Consider the following 21,998-nt stretch of genomic DNA (forward strand, 5'->3'; position numbering starts at 1 on the left):
CTCTGAGTGGGGATGCACTCAGAAAAGTTTCTGGAAGGGGCTTCTGGGCTCTGAAATCATTATAAGTCTTTGAGAGCTTTCCTAGATGGATGGAGTAGACTGGCTTTCTAGAGAGGTCATCTGGGCCTCAGAAGGTTTCCCGGGGACAATTGCCAACATGCGTCAAGGAGAATTTCTTCCCGAGGCTACCATGCACGGTTTGCTAAACCTCTACCGCACATGCAGCAAGGGCTGTTAGACGCCAAGGCCCGGTGACACCTGTCCACAGAGTACTCTCCGTTTCACAGAATGGAGCTGCAGTGTCGGCTGTGTGTGTATCACCAAAGGGGGCTCAAGGCAGGGACCGGGCACTCAGCCATGAAAGGCTATGCCTGAGCTGTCCTTTTTGACTCTGGGTGTGGTTTCCCTCACAAACAGTACTTTTAGTTTCCTTATCGGAGGATGATACTTCAGGCTGAAGCAACTCACATACAAGCTTTTAGCTATTCCAATAGTTGAGTTCAGTTTGGGAAATAAATCACTACCTTGGGAAGAATTTGAGTTCAATCCAGGACCTGCCATGGAGTACTCTGTGCCCCCGGGGGTCTATGGTGGTGGGCTTTGCTGGGGTGGGCAGTCCGAAGCCCATTCTGAGGCATGGAGGGGACAGCCGTGTCCACTGAAGACAGCCCCCATACCCGAGCTCTGGGAGAAGTATTCTGGGGACAGGCACATTTGAAGGGGCCTTCCCGAGGGTCGCCTTGGCTCCCAGGTAGCTGGAAAGGCCCAAGCGTGTCCCTCCAGCCTTGGCGTTTAACCTGATTTTCACCTGAAATGACTGATATAGTTTTCAGGGCCCGGAAGACTCGGAAGGTACGTAAAGCTGAGACATTGCCCAGGTCCACAAATTCAGTGGTGTATCTGTAACAAGGGAAATTCACACACAAGACAGTAACAACACGCCAGTAGGACACACAGTCAGAGGAGGGGGGTGGGGGAGACGGAGAGAGAGTCACTTGTAGCTGAGATCTGGGAGGCAAACCTGGGCATCTTACCTGGGATAACTGAAATAGTTTTTAGAGCTCTCAGGACTCTGAAAGTTCGAAGAGCCGACAAATTGCCTAGTTTTATATTTTCTGATACATACCTGTAGAATCAAATCACAGTTATTGGGAATTACAAACCAGCACCTCAGCCTGCCCTCCCCGACCAGCCCTCTTCCTTCTCCCCCTCCCACGGGGAGGGCTGTGCATGACCCGGGGCCTCCCCTAGGTTTTCTTCCTGATCTCATCCCTCCTGCCACGGGGAACCTCAGCGAGGGTGCCTTAAGGATGTCCACAGAGCAAGCTCCCAGGTGGCTCTCTCGGTGATGGTCCTGTGAATAACCAGTGCCACGAGGCAACGACTCTGCCACGTTCTCCATGCCACTTGGGGACTATGACACGAAGCCACGTGGTGGGGTCTGAGACTGGGGACACAGCAAAGAGGGAAACTCCATTTTCCAGGAGGCTCAGGCCAGGTGATATAGGAAGCAAGCGGGTTTCTGGTCCTGGTTTTGCTCTACGTCTTCTGCAGTGTCACCAGCTCATGCCTGGCAGCTCTGATCCATGGGACCCTGAAGTCTAGCTGAGACTGCTGCGGAGGCATGGCTGGGTGTCCAAGGGCATCCCACTCCCTACTTCCAACCACAAATCTCTGCGCAAGGCGCAGCTCAGGAGTCCCTGAAGTCAGGAGCTGGAGGTGACTTGAGTACTCAAAGGGAGAAGAGTTCCCAAAATGATGCTTTGGAAGATGAGATGGGAGGTTGCCCAAATATTTAGCTCTTAATTACTCACAGGCAACAGCCAACACAAGAAAAGAAAAAAGCAGGTTGAGGGGTCCTAGGGATGTGCCAGCCCCTCTCCCATGAGTCCACCCCAGTCTTGGTGTCTCCCCACGATGGCCCTGGGTCTCCACAGGAGTAGTGACCTCGGGAGGCAAGCAGCCCTCCTCAGTGTGCGTCCTGCTTGGGCCTGAGGGGTGCTCAGCGGGGTTGAATGGCCATGGGGCTCCCACCTGCAACTTGGACAATCATCCATCCATAGCTTCCACAATCACAGGAGGAAGGAGTTGGTCTCTGGCTGGCAGGGACCTGCCCAAGCAGAGCGTGAAGACACGCGTAGATGGGTCACATGACCAGGATGTCTGAGAGATGGATGGATAGTGTGTGACCAGGGCTGTTGGGACAGTGGCAAGTGACTTGTGATATTTAACCAAAGGTTTCACATCCAGGGTGTCTGAGATTTAACCAAAGGTGTCTGATGTTTGACAAAGAACAGCAGACTCAGGATGTCTGATGTTTAACCAACTGTGTCCGACCCGGTGTCTGAGTGACGTCAGTCCAGGGACACTGGGTGAGTGTCGAGGGTGGGCTGACAGTGCTGACAGACTCACTCTGCCTATCATTGTGGACCTCCAGGCCCTTCCACTCGGCTCAGGGTTTCTAAATCGGCCTTCAAGCTCTGGGGTCTGCAGGGAGGGACTTGGCAGGCTGTGCCAAGGGATTCAGTGTCCTCGGGTCAGCCGGGTCCAGCTCTAATCCTGGGCTGACACCAGCTTCCTCTCCATCCACTCATGGGGCTACTCCATGTTTATGGGGCCCCGTGGACGAGGCCTGCTCCCTCCTTACTCTCCACATCGCTTCAGATCTGGGAAGTCAGCAGACTCATTCTCAGCAGAGCTTCCCTTCTGTCTACACCAGATCCTTTCCATGGTGTGGTTTCCATTCCTTCTGCTGGAGTCACTGCAGCTTGCAAATCTTTCTTGGGCACAACCGTCAGATGCAGCCCTGTGTTCCGGGGGGCGTAGAAGTCACCTATCTTGTTCTGGCCCATATACATCTATTGACTTAGTTGAAGCTCCCTCTCAACTTTTGATGGCTATTCTACTTTCTGTGAGGGCTCTGACCCTCAGGCCTCTGTCCCACACTCTCCTCTCAGGCTTGGACTCTCTGTCTAGACATGGTGTGCCCATGGGACTGCCAGGTTGAACCTGGACCATTGCCGCTGTCGCAGTTACATGGAAGCCACAGTTCCAGCCTGTGGATGGCTCTGGATCCATTTTCTGCCGCAACTCCAATGGGTGTGGCCTGGGACAAAGTTTTCTTGTTCAGGACACTGGCTTCAAGGCTGTCTCTTCTGGTTACAGGGATTGGGCAGAGAACTGTGCCAAATGGAGAGGGAACCAACCGTCCCTGCTTCAGCCTCTTGTCCCTTCCAGACACTGCCTGTCCCCTCGTGTCTCCAGTGAAGCCCTGCCCAACTCCTGCTTGGATTTAGCCTGTCTTCGCCTGTCCCAGTGTAGACCCTGCCTTCCCCACCCCCTCAGGGGCCCCAGAACTGACAGTGCTTGCCCTCTGCTCAATACCTGCTGGGCACAGGAAAGCTGAGACCCCAAAGTATGTGCTTCCGGCAGCCTTCAAGGCCAGCTGTGTGGCTGAGAACAGGGTGGGGCCAGTAGTTGAGCATGGGTGAAGTCAGGTCACACGTGGGAGAGCAATACTAAGGAGGAAGAAGACTTGACGGTGGGGCACAGAGCAGGGTGAGGACAAGGTGTGTCTGTGATCATGTCTGTGACACGGGGGCTGCTGTCTCTTTTACTTGACTCAGAACCTAGTGCCTGGCTACTTCCCATTTTGGGGGCCTAGATGCCCACCAAAGCCTCTCTTGAGGCCCCGGAGAATGGCAAGGCAGGAGAGACCCTGTACTTAGCAAAGGGCCAGCTTCAGCAGTGGCCCAGGTCAGGGTGGAGCTCTGCTCCTGCCAAGCTGGCAAAACCCTCCTCCAAGCCATTCTACTCTTTCTGCTGTGGCCAAGCAGCTGGGCAGGGGCAGACAGCTGCGGGGGTGGATCGTCGGCCCTGACACAGAAAAAGCAGCCAGTGGTGGGTGAGAATTCCACCCCATCATACCAGCCCCAGTGCAGGAGGGAGCCTTTTGGAGGCTGAGAAACCATGAGGAAGGCGGACCCTGGCCTTCTTCCTGTCTGCCCCTATCTTGCTGTGCAGCCCTCCCATTCCAGGCAGACGGCCCCTCCTGGGCTGCTAGGCAGAGGTATAGACAGCACAGCACGTTAGCTACTGCGGTGATTGCCACCCTCTCCTCTCTGCCCTCCCCCCCTTCCCCTCCATGTTTGGTTTCCATAACAACCCCAGAAGGTGGGAGGCTGCACTAACTAGCAGGTAATGCCCAGCTCAAAGGGGGCGACAGGAAGAGCTCTGGCTGCGGGATTGCAAGTGGAGCCTGGCAGGCTTCCTGGCACCCCCCCAACCCTCCACAATTCTAAAGTGGGTGAGGTTGGGGATCAGGTGGAAGCCTAGCCAGAAATATCAGAATAGGGGTGCTTCTCAAGGTTACGAGTTAGGAGACTTGATTTGAGCCCCAGCGTTGCTGCTGATTCATTCTACAATTTTAGGCAAGTGGTAGGCTCTCTTTGAGCCTCAGTTTCTCCATCTGTAAAATGGAGGGTGGGATGGGGAGTTTCATTGAATAGAACTTTGTTGCCACTTAAGACTCCTCTGATTATTCTAAGAGCCCCTCATTATTGAATCATTTTGGCTATAGCAGAACACTTTTCACAGCATTACCACGGCAGTCATTCATTGTTTCCATAAGGCAGGAGCACTGTCAATCAAAGTGCCAGGCCAATCCAGCCCAGAGCACAAACCTGACATGCCAATGGGCCCAGGCAGCCCCAGGGGAAGTTAGTGGACCATTTCTGTGAGACGCTCGGAAACCTGGAAATAGTCTCGTGGTCTCTGAGGCCCCGTTCTGCTTTTTCTCCCCTGGTTCTGGTCCAGAGTGAAGGCAGGAGGGCTTGGTGAGGAAGGTACTGCTCTGTGATTCCCAGTGGAGGGAGAGGTTTTCTGCGGGATTCCACGGGGATTGACTGGCATGAGACAGGACAGGAGGACTGGCTAAGGGCTGGATGGGGAGGACTCAGAGCATCTCCCAGAGTCATGGGCTGATGACAAGCCAAAGCCTGGCTCCTGCCATCAGACAAGGGGCCTGGGTTCTGGGAGTGTTGCTGCCATGACCCAGTTCTGCTGAGGCTCCCGGATGGGAAGGTAGGAAAGGCTCAGGCAGATGCTCTATCCTCTTGAAGCCCCTTCCTGTGACTTCAGGCCCTCAGGGGCCCATGGATCACTGCCCCCCACCCCCCCACTCCACCCCCACTGTGGGGCACCTTGGAGCCTAGGCCCTCCTTAGCCATCCTACTCCATTCCCGTGAGTGCAAGCCCCTGGCTCTGACAGGGAATGCTCCCTCCCTCCTCACACATCAGACTTGCCTCCCAACTCTGTGTTCTCAGCTGATGATCCTGCTTCTTACCACTGAGAAAACAGAAGCACTCAGAAGAGAAATTCCTTCTCTCACTATCGGCTCTATCAATCCACTTCCACTGCCACTTGAAATTCTGCCTTCCCTGCTCTTACAGCCAACACTCCACCCAGACCCTGGATTCCTACCCCTCGGGCCAGCTCAAGGGCTTTGCTCCTGCAATTGCCCCCTTTCCTCCATCACCAACTTCCCCTCTCTCGTGGATTGTTCCCTTCAACTTGCAAAGAAGCCTCCCTTCTTTAAAGGTCCTCCCTTCACCCATCCTCCCCTCTGGCCACCACCCTACTTTGGGTCCTGTTTTAGAGCAAACCCCACAAAGCAGATGGGTACATTTGCCTCCCCCCCCGCCCCGCCCTCTTCCCACCCTCCCTCAAGCCTTCTCTAATCAGCCATGTGTCCCCCACTCCCCTGGAAGCCATCTTGTCAAGGTCAAAATCATCAACCATTTTTAGGTTATTGACTTCAATGGTCCATCTTGGTTCTCACCTTCCTCAGCCTCCTTGTGGTTTCTTTCAAGTCAAGTCACATTCCCCCCTTGGTTTTCAGGATACTGCTCTCTCCTGGTTTTCCTCAGCCCTCCCTGGAGGTTCCCTCCAGTTTCTTCACTCCATCCTCCTTTCTCGTGACTTCAGGATGTTAGAGTGTCCCAGGGTACAGTCCCCAGGCGGCTTCCCTTCCCTGGCGACACTCCCAGATGATCTCATCTGGTCTCCTGGCTTTAAATACCATCTGTATCCCGACAGCTTCTAAATTTATACCTCTGAGTGGACCTCTTTCCTGAACTCCAGGTTGGAAGATCCAGTTGCCGACTCAATATCTTACCCTGGATGCTTTCATACCTAATACATTCCAGACCGGATGTTTGATTCTTCTCCTCCCTCTGTCTTCTAGGCCAACGAATGGTCACACCAGCCACCCAGCTGCTCAAGCCAGTAGCCACCCTGAGGTCTCCTGTCAGCCCTACCTTCAAATATACTTAGAATCTGACCATGTCTCTCACCTTCTCCACTGGGACCCTGGTCCCAGACACAATCCGCTCTCTCCTGGCTATGAAAATAGCCTCTGAGCTGCTCCATCACTTCCACCCTTATCCCTCCACAGAGTCCTGCCCACAGAGCAGCCAGGGTGATCTTCCTAGAATGTAAATCAGACAGCGTCCCTCCCTGCTTTTAACCCCCATTGGCTCCCATCGCACTTGGCTTTTATCATTACCTGTAAGGCTGCATAATCTGTCCCCCACACCACACTACTCTTTCCCTTGTTCACTTAGCTCTGCCCAGGCCTAAATCTACACTGGATTCATGGCGAGTGGTAGCCTCTCTCTGAGCCTCAGTTTCCCCACCTGTAAAACGGCAGGCTGGAGTCAGCTCACAAGCAGTGTACCTAGAAACAGGGGTTCTGATGCATGTTCTGACCACCAGGCAGAGAGCACCTCATCAGCAGGGTCCAGCTTCCCTCTTTTCCTCTCTCCTCCACTGCATGGATGAGCTCAGAGCCTCTCACATCCAAGAGTAAATAAAGACTTTGTCATGAACAGGTGGGTTCAGTGAATCTGAGAATCCTAGAAAGTGGCAGTTGAACTGAACCTCTGATACCACCCAGCTCAACACCGACCTTTCACCAGTGGGGAAACTGAGGCTCTATAAGGGTAGGGAGTATAACCCTCATCAGCTCTGCTCTTGCCAAGGTATGGCGCCCAGCCCTGCACCCACTGGGCTCTCCACACACATCAGGCTTTCAGAAAGGGTTTGATGGCTGAGCCCCTGACCATGACTCCTGCATGGGAGGCCTGCCCTAATCACTCATCCCCACCAGAAACCAGCATCCGTTGCCTGAGACATCCAGAGTGGCATGCCTCAACCCAACCCCTAAGCAAGGGTCCCTTCCCTGGCAAGGAAGTGGGGCCTCAGCTGGCATGGCAGCAGGCCTGGGGTCACATTTGCTTACTGTGTCCCTGGCATCAGTTTTCTCATCTGTAAAATGGGAGTAAGGAACCCCCATCCAGGTGACCTCTCTGGCTGGTGTGAGGACCCACTGGATCATGTCAGTGATCAGGCGTCTCACAATGTGCCAGACATTGACTCTCTGAGTGGAGATTGCAGCCATGCTGGGGCACCTGGCATAAGCTCCTGGGGATGCCCAGCCACTTCTCCAGCTCCTTTGCTCTCTTCCCTGCAGTTTAAATCACCTTGGAATCCAGGTCACTGTTCATAGTGGTCCAGAGATTTCAGGTTGCAACATTAGTTTCCCTTGACAGAAACGGCAGAGGATGCTAAACCAGAATCTTAATGAAGTCCCTTGAGCTAAGGGCTGCCACGGAGCCACAGATGAGCCAGGGGGGCCTAAACAGCACGGCCAACTGAGCTACTCTGAACCCGTCTCTCCCCACTAGGGTGAGCCAAGGGCCTCCACGCCATCTTCCTCCTGCAGAGCTGATGTTGCCTCTGAAGGGAGGCAGAGAGGGCTGGGCAGCCTGGGGCCAGGGGTGGCACCCACGCCTGTCAGTGTGGCCACACCTCGCACAGCACAGGGGCGAGATACTTACGCCATGACGATCACACTGAAGTCCAGCCAGTTCCACGGGTCCCGAAGGAAGGTGAACGCATGCAGGCAGAAGCCTCGAGCCAGAATTTTGACCAGACACTCAAAGGTGTAGATGGCAGTGAAGGTGTACCTGGGGAGGAGAGACCGGTGGGCTTTCTCAGGGAGGGTGAAGCCCGCAGGCCAGTTTGGCAGGAGCCCTATGCAGCTTCCCTCTCAAGGGCTCTCAGACCAGTCTCCCTGCAAAGCCCCTATGGCAGAGCTGGAGCTGGGGGCCAGAGCTTCGTTCCAGACACCTGGTCAACTTATGCATCTTCCCGTTTACTCAGCGTTGTGCATGCCCACGTGAACCCTCCATCTTCTGTCTCTTGGTTATCTTGAGGTAAGAAGACTCTCCACGTATCTCCTCACCCAGCCCTGGGGGTCCAGGTACACAGGCATACGGTGGCCATTGTGAGACAGTTAGGACACTCAGAGTCCTGGCCCCTCACTCTTGTTTGTGGTTCCTCAGTGATGGGAGGATTCTCATCCTCAACCATCTACAGGTAGGTGGGTACAGCTGTCTACCTTGGGCTTGGAAAGGGGGTTGATGTTCTAACACTTGAGGCTGGGAGGTTGCTGTTCTCTGTGTCTGGGGCCAGCTGAGCAATCCCAAATGTTCGGATGCTGGGACTGCAGCCCACAGGGCCACAGCCATGCTTGTCTCCAGGTCTTAGCAGCTGGATGCAGACCCCAGCACCGACCGTGCTGCTGGGTCCTGTGTGAACAAGGAGCACCACCAGGCAAGCCACTTAGGTAAGAGTGGCTGTCCCCAACATTTCATTGGTCCCCTAAAAACAGGGCCTTGTTGGTTCCACTTAGAACCTATGGGTCAGGTACGTTCATTTGGGAAGAAAGAACCAGGCACAGTTTTCTAAAACTGTGCAAATGGTTATAGGAAACAGGACTTAGGGAAAAGAGGCAGAAGAGTGTGGTGTTGAGGTCGGAATAGGCCTGGGCCTTTTCCCCGCAGCCACACCCCCTAGCTGCAAGGTCTGGGGTGGTTACTTCTCCAGTTCTGTCTCTCATCTGTCAAATGGGCATAGTGTCTGTACCTGCCCTATTGAGTTGTCATGAGGGTCACATGACACTTATTGTTCCAGGATAGTGCCTGGCACGCACTAAGTGCTCAATCAATTATTAGTAGTATTGTCTCAGAGCCTTCTCCAATACCATCAGTCCTCTTTAGGGTGGGTCGGGGAGAAACCCTCACTTTGCCAACCTGGAGAGCTTCCTTTCCTGAGGACATAACTCAAAGCATGAATTTGGCAGGACTGAAAGCAGCGAAAGAGAGAAGAGCTAGGGCAAGGACCACCACCCCCCACCAGGTGGGTGAGTCCCTGGGCCTCTGCTGGGGTAATTTTGAGGCCAAGAGTCTGGAATGGAAAAGGCAGTGTGGGAGGGGCTGGCTGGAGAGGCCCTGAAGATACTCACTCGACGTATTTGGTCCAGGGTGGAGGGTCGTGCTGGGCCATGAACACGCAGTTGGTCAGGATGGTACACATGATGAGCATGCTGAAGAGCATGGCGCAGGGTCAAGGAAAGCCACGTGCAGGTGGCCAGACGGGCTGCCACCGCCAGGGGGTCCCGCCCCAGGTGTCGGCACCGCCAGGCCAGGGCTGCCAGATCAACGAGACAGGGGATCTCAGGAGACACACCGGGGCTCTGTCCAGTCCTTGTCAACCCCTCCCCACTGAGGCTGGACACCTGCCCTGTTCCACAGTCCCCAACAGGGACCAGACACCTGAATTCAAACAGCAGAGTCCCTTGTAGGGCCCATCCTGGAGAGAAGGGAGGAGGGGCCAGCCCCCAGACCTCAGAGGTTTTTACCTATGGCCTAGTGGGAGCCCTATCCTTGGCCACGTTAGAGGGAGATGGGTGTTTATAAACAGCTCCTCAGGGGCCACTGTTTCAGGGAGAGGAAAGCCACAGTGGCAGGGCCCCAAGTTCCCTCCTCCACTTCTATGGGAGCAGCCCACGCTGATCTTTGAACTAGGACTTCTGCCAAAACGTTCATGCCTTGTCCGGACACAGTGACCCGGGGCGAGGCAGGGGACCACATCTCTGGCTGCTTCCTCCTTTGCACTTGCTCTTCACTCGTGGCCTCTGCTCCACCTAGTACACTGCTTCCCTCCTTCAAGGAGTGCCTCCTCCAAGCAGCCTGCCCTGACTCCTTGCTTGCTGCAGCCCCATGGCACCAGGCATCCCTCTTTTAGCATGTCTGGCTCCCTGAATGGCAGTGCCCATCTGTCCCCACCAGAAGGGGAGCTCTTCAAATGCTGGGATAGCGTCTCAGGCATCCTCTGGGCCCTTGGTCTCACACTGAATGCTCCAGGCCTTGTCTGATCCCTGAGTCTTTTTTTAAAAGTATATTTATTTATTTTTGGCTGTGTTGGGTCTTTGTTGCTGCACGTGGGCTTTCTCTATTTCCAGCGAGCGGGGGCTACTCTTCGTTGTGGTGCACGGGCTTCTCATTGTGGTGGCTTTTCTTGTGCAGCACGGGCTCTAGGTGCACAGGCTTCAGTAGTTGTGGCACGTGAGCTCAGTAGTTGTGGCTCATGGGCTCTAGAGTGCAGGCTCAGTAGTTGTGGCGCACGGGCTTAGCTGCTCTGCTGCATGTGGGATCTTCCCAGACCAGGGCTCAAACCCGTGTCTCCTGCATTGGCAGGCAGATTCTTAACTGCTGCGCCACCATGATCCCTGACTCTTTGGCTCCAAGTCCCAGACACTGCTTCAGGCTGGACAAAGCTCTGACTGACCGCCATGGCCTCCCTTACCTCTACCGGACCTGCAGAGGAACAAGGGCCAGACCCTGGGCCTCTTGTGGGTAGAGGCACCCCCGAGAGGCCCAGCCCAGAACAGGGACACTCTGCTGCCCCACAAATCCTCTCCCCAGCCCGAGAGAGAAAGAAACTGGGCCTCCCTTCCCTACAGCTGCCCCCAGGCTCACCACCTTGTCCCGGCCTCAGCCCTGCGGGCAGCAGCTGCCAGCCAGGCGATTCCCACGAGAAACCCAGGAGCTGCAGTAATTGAGCTCCGGGGGCCTGCCTCTTCCCTCCCCATCACAGTTCCACCCTTTCCCATGGCTTGGCCCAGCCTCAGGCCCGATGGGGAGCCCAATGCAGTCAGACTGGAGATGGGGCTGAGCTGGGGTACTGACTTTGGTGGGGGGCTGGCCCAGCTGGAGAGAGAGGTGGGATAGAAACTATAAACGTTAATTTATACAGCAAAAGGGACTGTGCAGATGTGATTAAATTAAGGATCTGGAGATTATCCTGGATTATCTGGGTGGGCCCAATGTCATCACAGGGTCCTTATAAGAGAAAGAGGGCGGCGTCATCATGATGCTTATGAGAAAGACTCCACCAGCTGTTGTTGACTTTGGAAATGGAAGGGGCCAGAGCCGAGGATTTCCCGTAGCCCCCAGAAAACAGAAAAACCTAGAAAACAGACTCTCCCCTAGAGCCTCCAAAAATGATTGCAGCCCTGCCGATACCTTACTTTTAGCCCAGTGAGAACTTTTTTGGACTTCTGACCCCCAGAACTATAAGGTGGTAAGTCCGTGTTGTTTCAAGTGGTGAAGTTTGTGGTAGTTTGTTACAGCAGCCACAGAAAATGACTGTGGGTGCAAACCACTGGGTGAAGGGCTCTGTAATGTGTGAGCAGAGGGCCACCCAGGAAGAGGAACATAATTATTTGTCATTTTTAAGAACAAACCTCATTGAGCACATGTGCGTGGCTCTGTGTGGGAGACAGGGAGGCCTCTTAGCTATTGAACTGCTCCAAGATAGGATGTTATGAGAAACCAGACCCGCCTCTGGCTGGGCTGGGCAGGAAGCCTTCTTGGAGGAGGCATTTAGACAGGCACTGGAGGCTAGTTAGGGTTCCTCCAGCCGTCAGTCAGCCCAGCTGGTCCTGGTGAGGCTCAGAACTGGGGAGACCTCTGTCTGGGGAGCCAAGCCTCTCACAAGCCCTCTCTCAGTGCACACACCACTCACAGCTCTCATCAGAGTGGAGAAAAGGTCACTTGGCAGACAGTAGCAGTGCAGACAGGCCACCTTGGACCAGAAGACTTGGCGGGACACAGACAGAGGTGAATCAAGGTCTAGCATCAATACTTAGGGAAGAACCAGAGTAGACAGCCCTTCTGAGCCCTGCTAGCCAGGGCCTGGGTCACACAGTGGGAAAAGACAAGTGTTCCCTGAATGAATTTTGGCTTTTCCAGACACAGCAATGGAGGGTGAGGTGCACAGACTCTGGTCTCTGCCACTTGACTGCTCAAAACCCTGCCTGGCTCTCCTATCCTTGAGGACAGCCCTTCCATTATTCTCAGTCTTTCCTGTGTATGTGATCTTTTCCTACCTAGACTGAGCCTTTAGTTCATGTGACTCCGCCCAAGCATCCCTGGGTCCCCCATGGAGCCACGCACACAGCCAATACCAGAGAGATAAGTCAAGTATACTCCTGGCCAGGGCACACCTGTTTGCACTGCCTGGTGGTTTCAGGCCGATGACTGAGCTGGTTTCATGTGTGGGCAGAGGCAAAGGCCAGCTCTCCGGGGCTGAGCTCAGCTGAACATCTTCAATCCTGCCGTGTCATTGTCCCCAAACACCCACTCCCAGCCTCATAATTAAAATGTCAGCAAGGACTGCCAGCCTGGGTTGTGGGGAAAGCCTGAAACTGGGGCTGCCTGTCTTCAGATCCTAAGGAGTCAAAAAACTCCCAAAGAGAAGGGAATTAATGGTCGGGGTATTTTCATATATTTGTGCTATTAAATTAACACACACACACACACACACACACACACACACGTGGTTTGATTGCCCATTTGAATCTTCTAGGGGAATGTGGGAGGATTTTGTGAACAGATCCTATGCACCCAAGAAGGCAAAATGCTGCTTGCCATGAACGTGCAGCCTCTCTGAACGTGACTGCAGTGGAATTTGGTGTTCTGTTGGTTTCTTTTATTTAATCCTGGCAGGAACACATTCTGCAGGATTATAACAAAAATACTTCAGAAAAAAAAAATTCTACATGCCCATATTTACTTTTTAGGCAACTTCCCAGGGACGCGCTGCAAGCGTGGTGCCCAGAGCAAAGCTGAACTGAGTTATCGCACAATCACCAGCATGTCCCTGGGAATGCCTCGATTGCGGCAAGTGAGAGGGATTTCTTTCTGGAGAGCAGGGACTGCATTCCTGCCCCCTCGTAAGTTAGACTTTGCCCCTACTGCCCTGTCCAAAGGGCCTGGCACAGAACTTTGCACACTGGGGACTGAGACGTTTGAATGGCTATAGAAATGTAAGCCAACAATCAGTTTCGGTTTTGCAACATGAAGAAATTCTAGATATCTATGGCACAACAATGTGCCTATAGTTAATATGACTGTTCTGGACACTTAAAAATGATTAAGATGGTCAATTTTATGTTATATGTTATCTACCACAATAAAAAAAATGTAAATGGAGAGAAAGCTCATAATTCAAAACCTGAAATCTGTGGGCATTAGAAATGCATGGTGACTGCCAATGGGCATGGGGTTTCTTTTGGGGGTGATAAAAATGTTTTGGAATTAGAAAGTGGTGATGGTTGCACAACCTTATGAATATACTAAAGTCCACTGAATGGTACACTTTAAATGGTAAATTTATGGTATGCGAACTGTATCTTCATTAAGAAAAAGAGAAATGCATGAAGAGCTTGTAGATTTCTAGGCCTCACACTGGTGATTCTGGTCTGTAAGGCGCTAGGAATCTGCATTTTTAACAAACTTCCCAGGTGCCACTGGCAGACTGACATTTGGAAATGACTGCCTTAGAGCAGTGTGTGCAGAAATCACAGAGACCTTCCTAAAATGCAGGTTCTGGGCCCAAGTTTCAGCAATTCCTAGAAGATCCCTGTGATACTGCTGCTGCTGGTTGGTGTACCACACTTTGATGGCAAGACTCAAGGACACAGAGGGGCTGCTCCCAAACCCCACAATCCAGGCCCCTCTTCTCCCTCAGTTCCCCCCCAAGCCCGCTAAGGGGCGCTATTGGAGGCCAGCAGTGCGCTCCCATCCCCAGGCAGTGAAGCGTCAAGGCAGCTGCTCAGAGCCCAGCACAGGGCCTCCCAGCTGCTGAGCCACTTCCCTGCGGCAGTTGCCCTGTGAGACAAGGTCCACCTCAGTGACCTCAGGGCCGGTCCTGCCAGGCAGAACCAGCCCCTCACAGCCTCAGTGCCACCACTCGGTGGACCCTCTGGCCAGGCTGGGGACTGCATTGCCCCTACCGCCTCCCTGGCCTCAGCTGCCCCATGGCCCAGCTTTGCAGGAACCCTGGGGCTGCAGCTGCATCCCTAGGGGCTGCAGTGGCTGCCAAACAGAGCTGGGTTGGTTAGATACCTGGAGGGGAAGCCCCAGGTGGGAGCCAGAGCATGCTTTCAGGGACGCCACGCCCTTGGAGTGAGGCCAGAGACAGGCCCAGAGCAAGAAGAAGGCTGGCCTTTCCTCCCACTGCACTACTCTCACCAGGCTATGCCCACATGCTGGCAGAAATGACAACTCCTCGTGTGGTTGTCTAGTCACTCTGAGGGGACTGTAAGACTCCCAAGGGGGCAAGTACAGGGTCTTATTCAGCTTGACACCACCAGGGTGCCGGGCAAAGTGCCTGGCACCTACAGGGAGCTTGGGAACAGTTGCAGAATGGCTCAGAATTAAATCCAGGACCACCCTTGCCTGATAAAGTAGGATGCAGCTGTGAATGGTAGGCTGCCCCTGAATATAGTCTCTCCCCACAGTGTCTTCCCACCCTAGAGACCACCCTATTGAGGCCACAGCCATGGCCTGCATGGGCTGGGAGCAGGGGGTGGTCCCTGGGCATACATGTGTTTCAGGATCTCCATGAGAAAGGCAGGAGCCAGTTGGAGGGGGCTGGAGAGCGTCTGCATGCAGAAAACAAATGGGGCCCTGAGGTCCTCTGACTGGTCCCTGGGTTTGGGATCAGGCAATGGGGCACAGGTGGGCAGACGGTGGAGCCAGGAAGGAGCACCCCTCATCCATGCCTGGACAGGAAATGTCCCCCGAGCAGTCAGCATCTGTCTCTGTTACTCAGTTCCCCACCGAGCAGTGTTTTCCTGAAGCCTCCTGCCCTGACCAGAGGTTAATGGGTGAGACCTTCACCTTCGCCTCAGAAAAGGTCCATCCGGAGGGGGAACTGAGGGGGACCTTGGGGAGCTCTCCGGCCAACCCGCCAACCCAACAACTAATCACACCACTGAGCCCAGCATCATTGATTCAATTAACAGGCAAGTGGGCTGCAGCTAAAGCAAAGCTGCCCAGGCCCTCACGGTGAAACACAGATGCCTCTGATTCCACAGCCAGACACCTGTCCCCACGCCCTGAGAGGCTCCATGTGTTAGGGCCCCTTTTCTGAAGTCCAGAGAAGAGCCGTTTCCCTGTCCCATGCTCGGCCCGAATGGGGTCCTCCTAGGGCCCAAAGACCAGTACCCGTCCCTTACCACACTGCAGCCGTCCCATAGCTCTCCTCTGCAGCCTGAAGATTTTTTAGGTTGTGGTTTATATAACTTAATGCTAACCAGAGTTCTTTGAGATACTTGGAAACTGCAAACATTTTGTCAACACCTAATCAAAAAGCAAGCGATGCCTCCCTTGAAAGAGGCCCACGCATGTGAATAAACCAGAGGCCTCTTTACTGGGAAGTGTTTTTTCCTTGGCTGAGCCCCGGTGACCTGTTTGAGGTCCCAGACGATAGGCAGGGAGGTACAGGCCCAGGGGGTGCAGTGGGAGGGGACATGTTAGAGCCAAGACCAGAACCAGGGGACACTGATCGGCCTCATTTCTTCTGGGATCCTCAGTAGCTGAGCTTCTAGGACGTTCCTCTCCTGAAGGATCAGAGCTGAATCTCCCAAACTTTCTTGTGTCCACGATCCCCCGGGATCTTGTTAAAATGCAGATGCAGATACGGGGTGGGGTCCGAGAGACTGATGTCCAACCTCTCCCAGGTGATAACTGTGTGCTCATCTGAGGACCGACCGGGAATCAGCACCACCCTCAGCCCTAAACGCCCCATCCACCACCCGCCCCCCTCCCCCGCCCTGTTTGGGGCCCACACAGCGGGGACGGACTGCCAAGGATATGAATGAACGAGGATCTTCACAGCCGCTCTCCGGATGGGGTGGAAGGGGCTGAGGACATACAAGGCGTTGGTGGCACTGAACCGGAAGATGGTCTTGCCTTTGTTCAGGACGATGAAGGTCTGTGGACGGAGAGCTGCTTTAGGTCGGGCGGCAGCCCCTAGGCCCTTATGGAGAGAGGCTTTTGGGGGGCAGCTGTTGGCTCAGAGCCCTAGAACTCTGGAGAAAGGGTAGGGTGAGAGGAAGAGGAGAGGGCCTGAGGGAGAGGTGGGGGGTAGGGGCAGTCAGCACATTTGGCAGGTGAGTGGACCCTTGCTGGGTCACCCACGGCTGGGGTGGGATGAGATCAAGTTTAAGGGATTGTCAGGTTGGGTGGATTTAGTTTCGTTTGAAAATTACAGTCCCAGCCAGAAGAGGCCTTTCATGATCCCAGCCGAGCTGTTATCATATCGGAGGCCAGGACCCAGCTGATGCCCCCTCCTTCCCCTCTCCCTTCTGACCCCTCTGTGCTTCCCCACGAGGCCCAATGAGGAGTGAGGGTCTGATAAGGGAGCTGGGTCAGCAGGGAGGACTAATGGGTGAGAGTAGGAATGAGGAAAATGCAGAGCCCAGCCCAGGAGAGAAGCTTTCCCGGGGACCGTGTGTCCTGGAGTCCAGACAGATGACAGCCCCACCTGACCCCAGAGAACACGACCTAGTGTCTTCCTCAGGGGATCATGTGCAGCCCAGGGTAAACCCGCTCCCTGCGCTTCCAGAAAATTCTATCTACACAGCTCAATGGGGCATGGGAGTGGACAATGGGTGCTGGAGGCTGAGCCACGAGCACATCGAGTGGGCATTTGAGCCAGATGCTGCCCTTGAGGACAGCAGTCCATTCCCCCTGCCCCGGCTCAGCGGGCGCAGCTGAGGTGGCATAGCCTGGGGCTGTGCTTCTCCAAGGCCTGAGCTGTTGAGATAAGGTTCTATTTACTCGGGGCTGGGGAGACAAGTTGACCAGATAGATGAGGACTGAAAGTTCTGCTGTGGTGCCTGCATCACCCGACGGGGCTGCAGGCAGTGTGACCAGGGGTCAGCAAGGAGAGACAGGAGGTTAGAGACCAGAATCCTACCTGGGGCCACCACTCAAGTGTCCCCGATCACAGGAACAGGAGAGTGTCCCTGACTCCTCCCAGGCTCAACTGCCACCAGCCCCGCAAAGCCCAGCCCAGCCCTGGCCTATTCTCAGCTGGGTCCCCGTGCCATGACTCCCGCCTGTCCCAGCTAACTTCAACCCCATCGCCACTTTGATGCACAACTCAAACCTTGACTCGTCCCCAGCTGCGGCCTGACCAAGAAGGACCTAGGCCCACCCAACCTGACTAATCCCAATGTCTAGTCTAACTCTGACCCCAACCATGGCCCCAGGCCCCCACCTTAACCCAGCTTGAGTCACCCGAACTCAGGGGGCAATCGAGACCGGGTTCAAGGTCTGTTCTCCCACCTGTGTATATAGCCTGGGTGGGCTTTCCTTCCACCTACCCACTCACATGTGCCTGCACACATGGAGACAATCGGCACCTCTCCCACCCTCAGACTCCTGGTCTCCTGAATGCAGTCTCAAGGCACAGTGACACACAACTCAGATGCCCGGTGACACTGACACTCAACACTCATACCTGCCAGGTGCCCACATTCACTTCCTCAGCGCTTCCTCAGTCTTGCACCAACTGCAGTGATGTGGGCAGGAACCATCCTCCTTGGCACCCAGCCTTCTGGGGAAGGCCTCCCCCAAATTCAAACGCACCTTCTTCCGGCAGTGAGGCCCGAAGTGCGGGCAGCTGGGGTGGGCACCAGGCCCCTGCAAGAGCCCTGCGTGCCCATGGTCTGGCTGGGTGCAGGGCTGAGCACACAGTCCTGAGAGGTGAGGCCAGGGCAGGGGACCCAGACGGGGGGATTGACCTCCTGGGTAGAAATCCACGCCTGAGGAAGCCTGGGTTACCCTGCCCTAGTGGACAAAAGCCCCTTCCTCTCCCTACGCTCAGGAGGCACAATGGCAGAATCACCCTTCCCTACCCCTCTCAGATTTCCCACTGGCCGTCACGGTCCCATCACCAGCCCACAAGGCCCAGGATGCTGCTGCTGTGGCCCCCAGCCTGAGCTGTCATTACACAGCCAGTGCCTAGCAAATTCCATGGGGCGGGGGATGGGGGCTACATGCTGTCTCTGGTTAGGAGAGGGATCACATGCTGTGCTCTGGGGCCCAAATTGGACTCAGGGCCCGACTCCAATTCACACATACCACGGGACCAGGAGGAGTCCTCCAGGGCTGAGAATCTAACCACAGATGATTCCCAAAGTAGATACTCCACAGGGAGGCAAGATTTCAAGTGTGGCTGCCTGCTCTTTCTTTCATAGCACCAAACCATCTCAGGCTGCATAATTCTGGCCTTTTATTCTGGAACTCTAACATTAAGGTGATGGGAATATAGATCACTAATGACTCACTCTCCCAAGGCCCAGGGAAGCCAACCCCAAACAGAGCCCCATATGGAGGCAAGGCCCTCTCACTGTCTGCTGCGTTTATAGGGATGTTGCAGGGAGGTGGGGTGGGGGTGGGTAGCAGTCACCTTTTGGGTGCTATAGAAGGGGTCCAGGTCCTCCAAGGGCTCCCCAATGAGCTCTCGGGGTGGGTTGCCATAGAGATCTGGCAGCTTTTTGGAGGCCTGCAGGTCCAGCTGGGGCTGGGGAGCCTCCTCCTCGGGCAGCCTGTCTCGGCTCTCCTGCGAGGCGGCCGAACCTCGGGCCTGCTTCTCCGCCATGCGCTTCTCGATGGCCGCCAGAGACTCCCAGGTGAACCTGCGGAAGCTGCTGGTGCCCCGAGGTAACAGGAAGTCTGCCATCTTCTCATCCTGCTTCTGGGGCACAGGCTGTCCTCACGCTGCCTGCAGGGAAGCTGAAAGACACAGACATGGGGCTGATGCTGCACCCACGGCCAGGGGGCAGGGTGGCCAGACCTGGGCGGAGCGGCTGGGCTGGTGGAGGGAAGGACCAGCATCTTGGCAAAGATGCTCCCCACCTCTCCACAGGCACACTTGGCGGATGCTGGACTGGGCAAACCCAGAGCCCTCCAGGCTGCAGGGAATGCATGGGGACCTACAGGAGGGTCACTCCTCCCTTTCCCATCCCAATGAGCACGTTTGAATGCAAGTAGGCATGAGTGACCGGGTCACCGGGGACCCTTCATTCTACCCCACTTGATACAAAAGGGCACACTCACACCTGTTGGTTCCTTAACCAAGCCCACTTTGAGACACTTCTCACAACTGATGCCGACACACCCTGGGCTGAGGGGGACACTCCATGGGGCAGGGAGAGGGCCTGTCACCTTTTTATTTCAGATCTCTGGCCGGGCTGGTCCTGAACAAATGAAGGATGGAATGAATGACGAATATGTAGATGAGGGGCAAGGGCGTTAGAAGGTACCCACTGCTGCCCTTCCTCTCAGCTTGTCTCCTCTACAGGAAACCCTGGGACCCTAGGAGGGTGATCAGAGCCCTCCTGGGCCAACGTCCCAATCCTGGGCTTCTTTTCCAGGCAGATCCTCAGCCTGAGCGGTGGGACCAGAGGGTGGGGGACAATCTGTCTGGTCTTCCCACAGCACCACGCACCTGCGTGGGGGAGGGTGCCCAGACTTCACCTGGGGCACAGAGGTTCCAACATCTGGCCACTGAGGGGGTATCTGGATCTGCTCACTGAGGCCCAGGCCAGTCCTGCAGGTTTTTGGAAACAGCTGGGTAACAACTTGGCAGCTGCCATCCAGATGTTGGCACCACAGAGCTGTGTACACAGCTGCCACAGAGCCCCCTGAGAGGATCTCAAAGAAATCCCCAGAGTGAGGCATCCTTCCAGAGATGGGAAACGCTGACGGAGCACCCCAGACTCCTCATGCCTCCACTCACTCCCCTCCTCCTGAGTCTGAACAAACCAGGGCCCATCTCGAGTAATAGCAGAACCAGAAAATGGTGACCGCGCTTCCGCTAGGACGTCCAGCCGGCAGCCGCATGTGACGCCAAACAGGGAGAATGTGGCCCCCGGTGGCCTCAGATGATCCAGGACCTGGTGTGAACAGGCTCTGACTCTGACACAGAGGCCGGAGAATGTGTACCCGACTGCCCCACCAAAACAGGATGTGGTCGGCGTAGCTCCTGACTGGGACGCCACTGCCACCGGGAGGGGGAGGCCATGTCACTAATTACCACATCAAACCCGGGGAGGGCCGGGCACCTGTTGGAGATCTCTGCCAGGACAGAATCCCTTTCCGTCAAAGACCAGCTCTGCCTTGATCTGACTCTTGGGACACACGTCACCAATGACCCCAATGAGCGGCTGTCACCCCGACCCCTGCACACACCCCGCCAAGGGCCCAGGCTCCAATCACCGTGAAGTAGGCACCTGGCCAGGTAACAGGTAAACAGTGAGCAAACACAACACAGGCAGGTCTCAAAAGGGCACCTCTTGTCCGCAGGGAGATGCAGCACGGAATGTGTGAAGGGAAGCCAGAGGAGAGAGGTCCCGGGACAGACACTGTCAGAACCACCCCATCCTTCAGCCTCTTGTTCTTCTGGTTCACTCCAGTAAAGTTAAAGGAACATCTTTGTTGAAAACAGCAGGTGAAGGAGTAGGTCCCTATTTAATAAAAGCCTGTCCCTGTCTACCTCCATCTTTGCATGAACAGAGAGGCGTCTGTAATACTCGTCACCAAACGTGAATGGTGATGTTTCTTCCTTGGCTGGTGGAAGTTTAGGTAATTTTAAACTTTCTTCTTCATGCTTTTCTTTAGTTTTAAATTATTTATGATGATTTTATATTATTTTTTCAAAAACAATAAAGTCATTATTCTTTTTATTAAAAAACAAAAAACAAGGCAGCCTGGATGACAGCAGCTCCTTCTTTGCAGGGTAATCCTCTCCACTGTGAGCAATCACTAGTCCTGTAAATCAGGAAGCCTCCTCTTTTACTTGGAATTATTTCCTAAAAACAGTGTTCTCTGTCTCACTGTATCCATCTGTGTCCACATGCCTGCAAGCGTTCTGGAGACACGTGGACACCCATGGACCTAGGGTCCCTGGTACATAGCGGCGTGTGTGGGAGTGGTGGGGTGTGTGTGTGTATGTGTGTGTGTGTGTGTGTGTGTGTGCACAAGCTTGCACCTGCATATACATCTGTTCTGGTAAAGGTGCTTTTAAAATTTGTATTGAAGTCAACCGTTCATACAGATTGGTGCCCAAATCCTAAATGTACGTACACACAGGTGGATGAATTTCCACAAACTGAACTCACCCAGTCACTAGCACCCAGGTCACGAAATAGATAATTTCCAGTCCCTCTGACTGGGGTTCCCCTCTAGTCAGCAACTGGATAACCACTCTTCCGACTGCTAACAGTCAGGAGACTAGCTTTGTTTGTCTCTGCAGCTCAGAGGAACCTAACAGGCCTCTTGGAGTGATGGGGAAAAAATTCGGGGGGAATTGCATCTCATTCTCATTAACCTCTACCTGAAATTTAACATTTCCTTCCATTATGAATGTAGGCAGCAAGATGGAAGTGTTAGTGATACCTGTGACCAATAGAAATGCAGCTATTTCCCTGTTCCACTATAGGGGCTGCAGTATCTCAGATATCATTAATGCCATGGTTACTTCAAAATTACAACACTTATTAGATATTACTATTTAATATAGTAATAATGAAGCCCCAATGACAGGGCCCTGGGTCCTCGGAAAGGTCTTGCCCCAGCTGGCCTCCAGCAGGACACCAGAACCCCTGGGACTTGGCAGTTTGTGAAACCAGATTCCAGATGAAGTCCCCTGCTCCCCAGCAGCCAGGCAGCTTCAGGTTCCAAAGTAAACCTGCCAAGAGCGTCCTTTGTCTTTGGGTCCCCACAGGTGGCTC

General features: G+C 54.5%; 1 protein-coding gene across 1 annotated transcript in view; it reads right to left on the reverse strand.

Annotated features, from left to right (window-relative positions):
• SCN5A (sodium voltage-gated channel alpha subunit 5) overlaps positions 1-21,998 on the reverse strand; it is a 111,343-nt gene that overhangs the window by 76,605 nt on the left and 12,740 nt on the right. The window contains exons 2-6 of the mRNA XM_059075922.2: positions 18,674-18,999; positions 16,071-16,189; positions 9,369-9,458; positions 7,900-8,028; positions 809-900 (exon numbers count right to left, since the gene is read on the reverse strand). Coding sequence (XP_058931905.1) covers positions 809-900; positions 7,900-8,028; positions 9,369-9,458; positions 16,071-16,189; positions 18,674-18,946 — 703 coding nt within the window. The 5' untranslated portion in view covers positions 18,947-18,999. The remainder of the gene's footprint in view (positions 1-808; positions 901-7,899; positions 8,029-9,368; positions 9,459-16,070; positions 16,190-18,673; positions 19,000-21,998) is intronic.

The sequence above is a fragment of the Kogia breviceps genome, chromosome 10 (assembly GCF_026419965.1).
Source record: "Kogia breviceps isolate mKogBre1 chromosome 10, mKogBre1 haplotype 1, whole genome shotgun sequence".
NCBI classification, from domain to species: Eukaryota; Metazoa; Chordata; class Mammalia; order Artiodactyla; family Physeteridae; genus Kogia; species Kogia breviceps.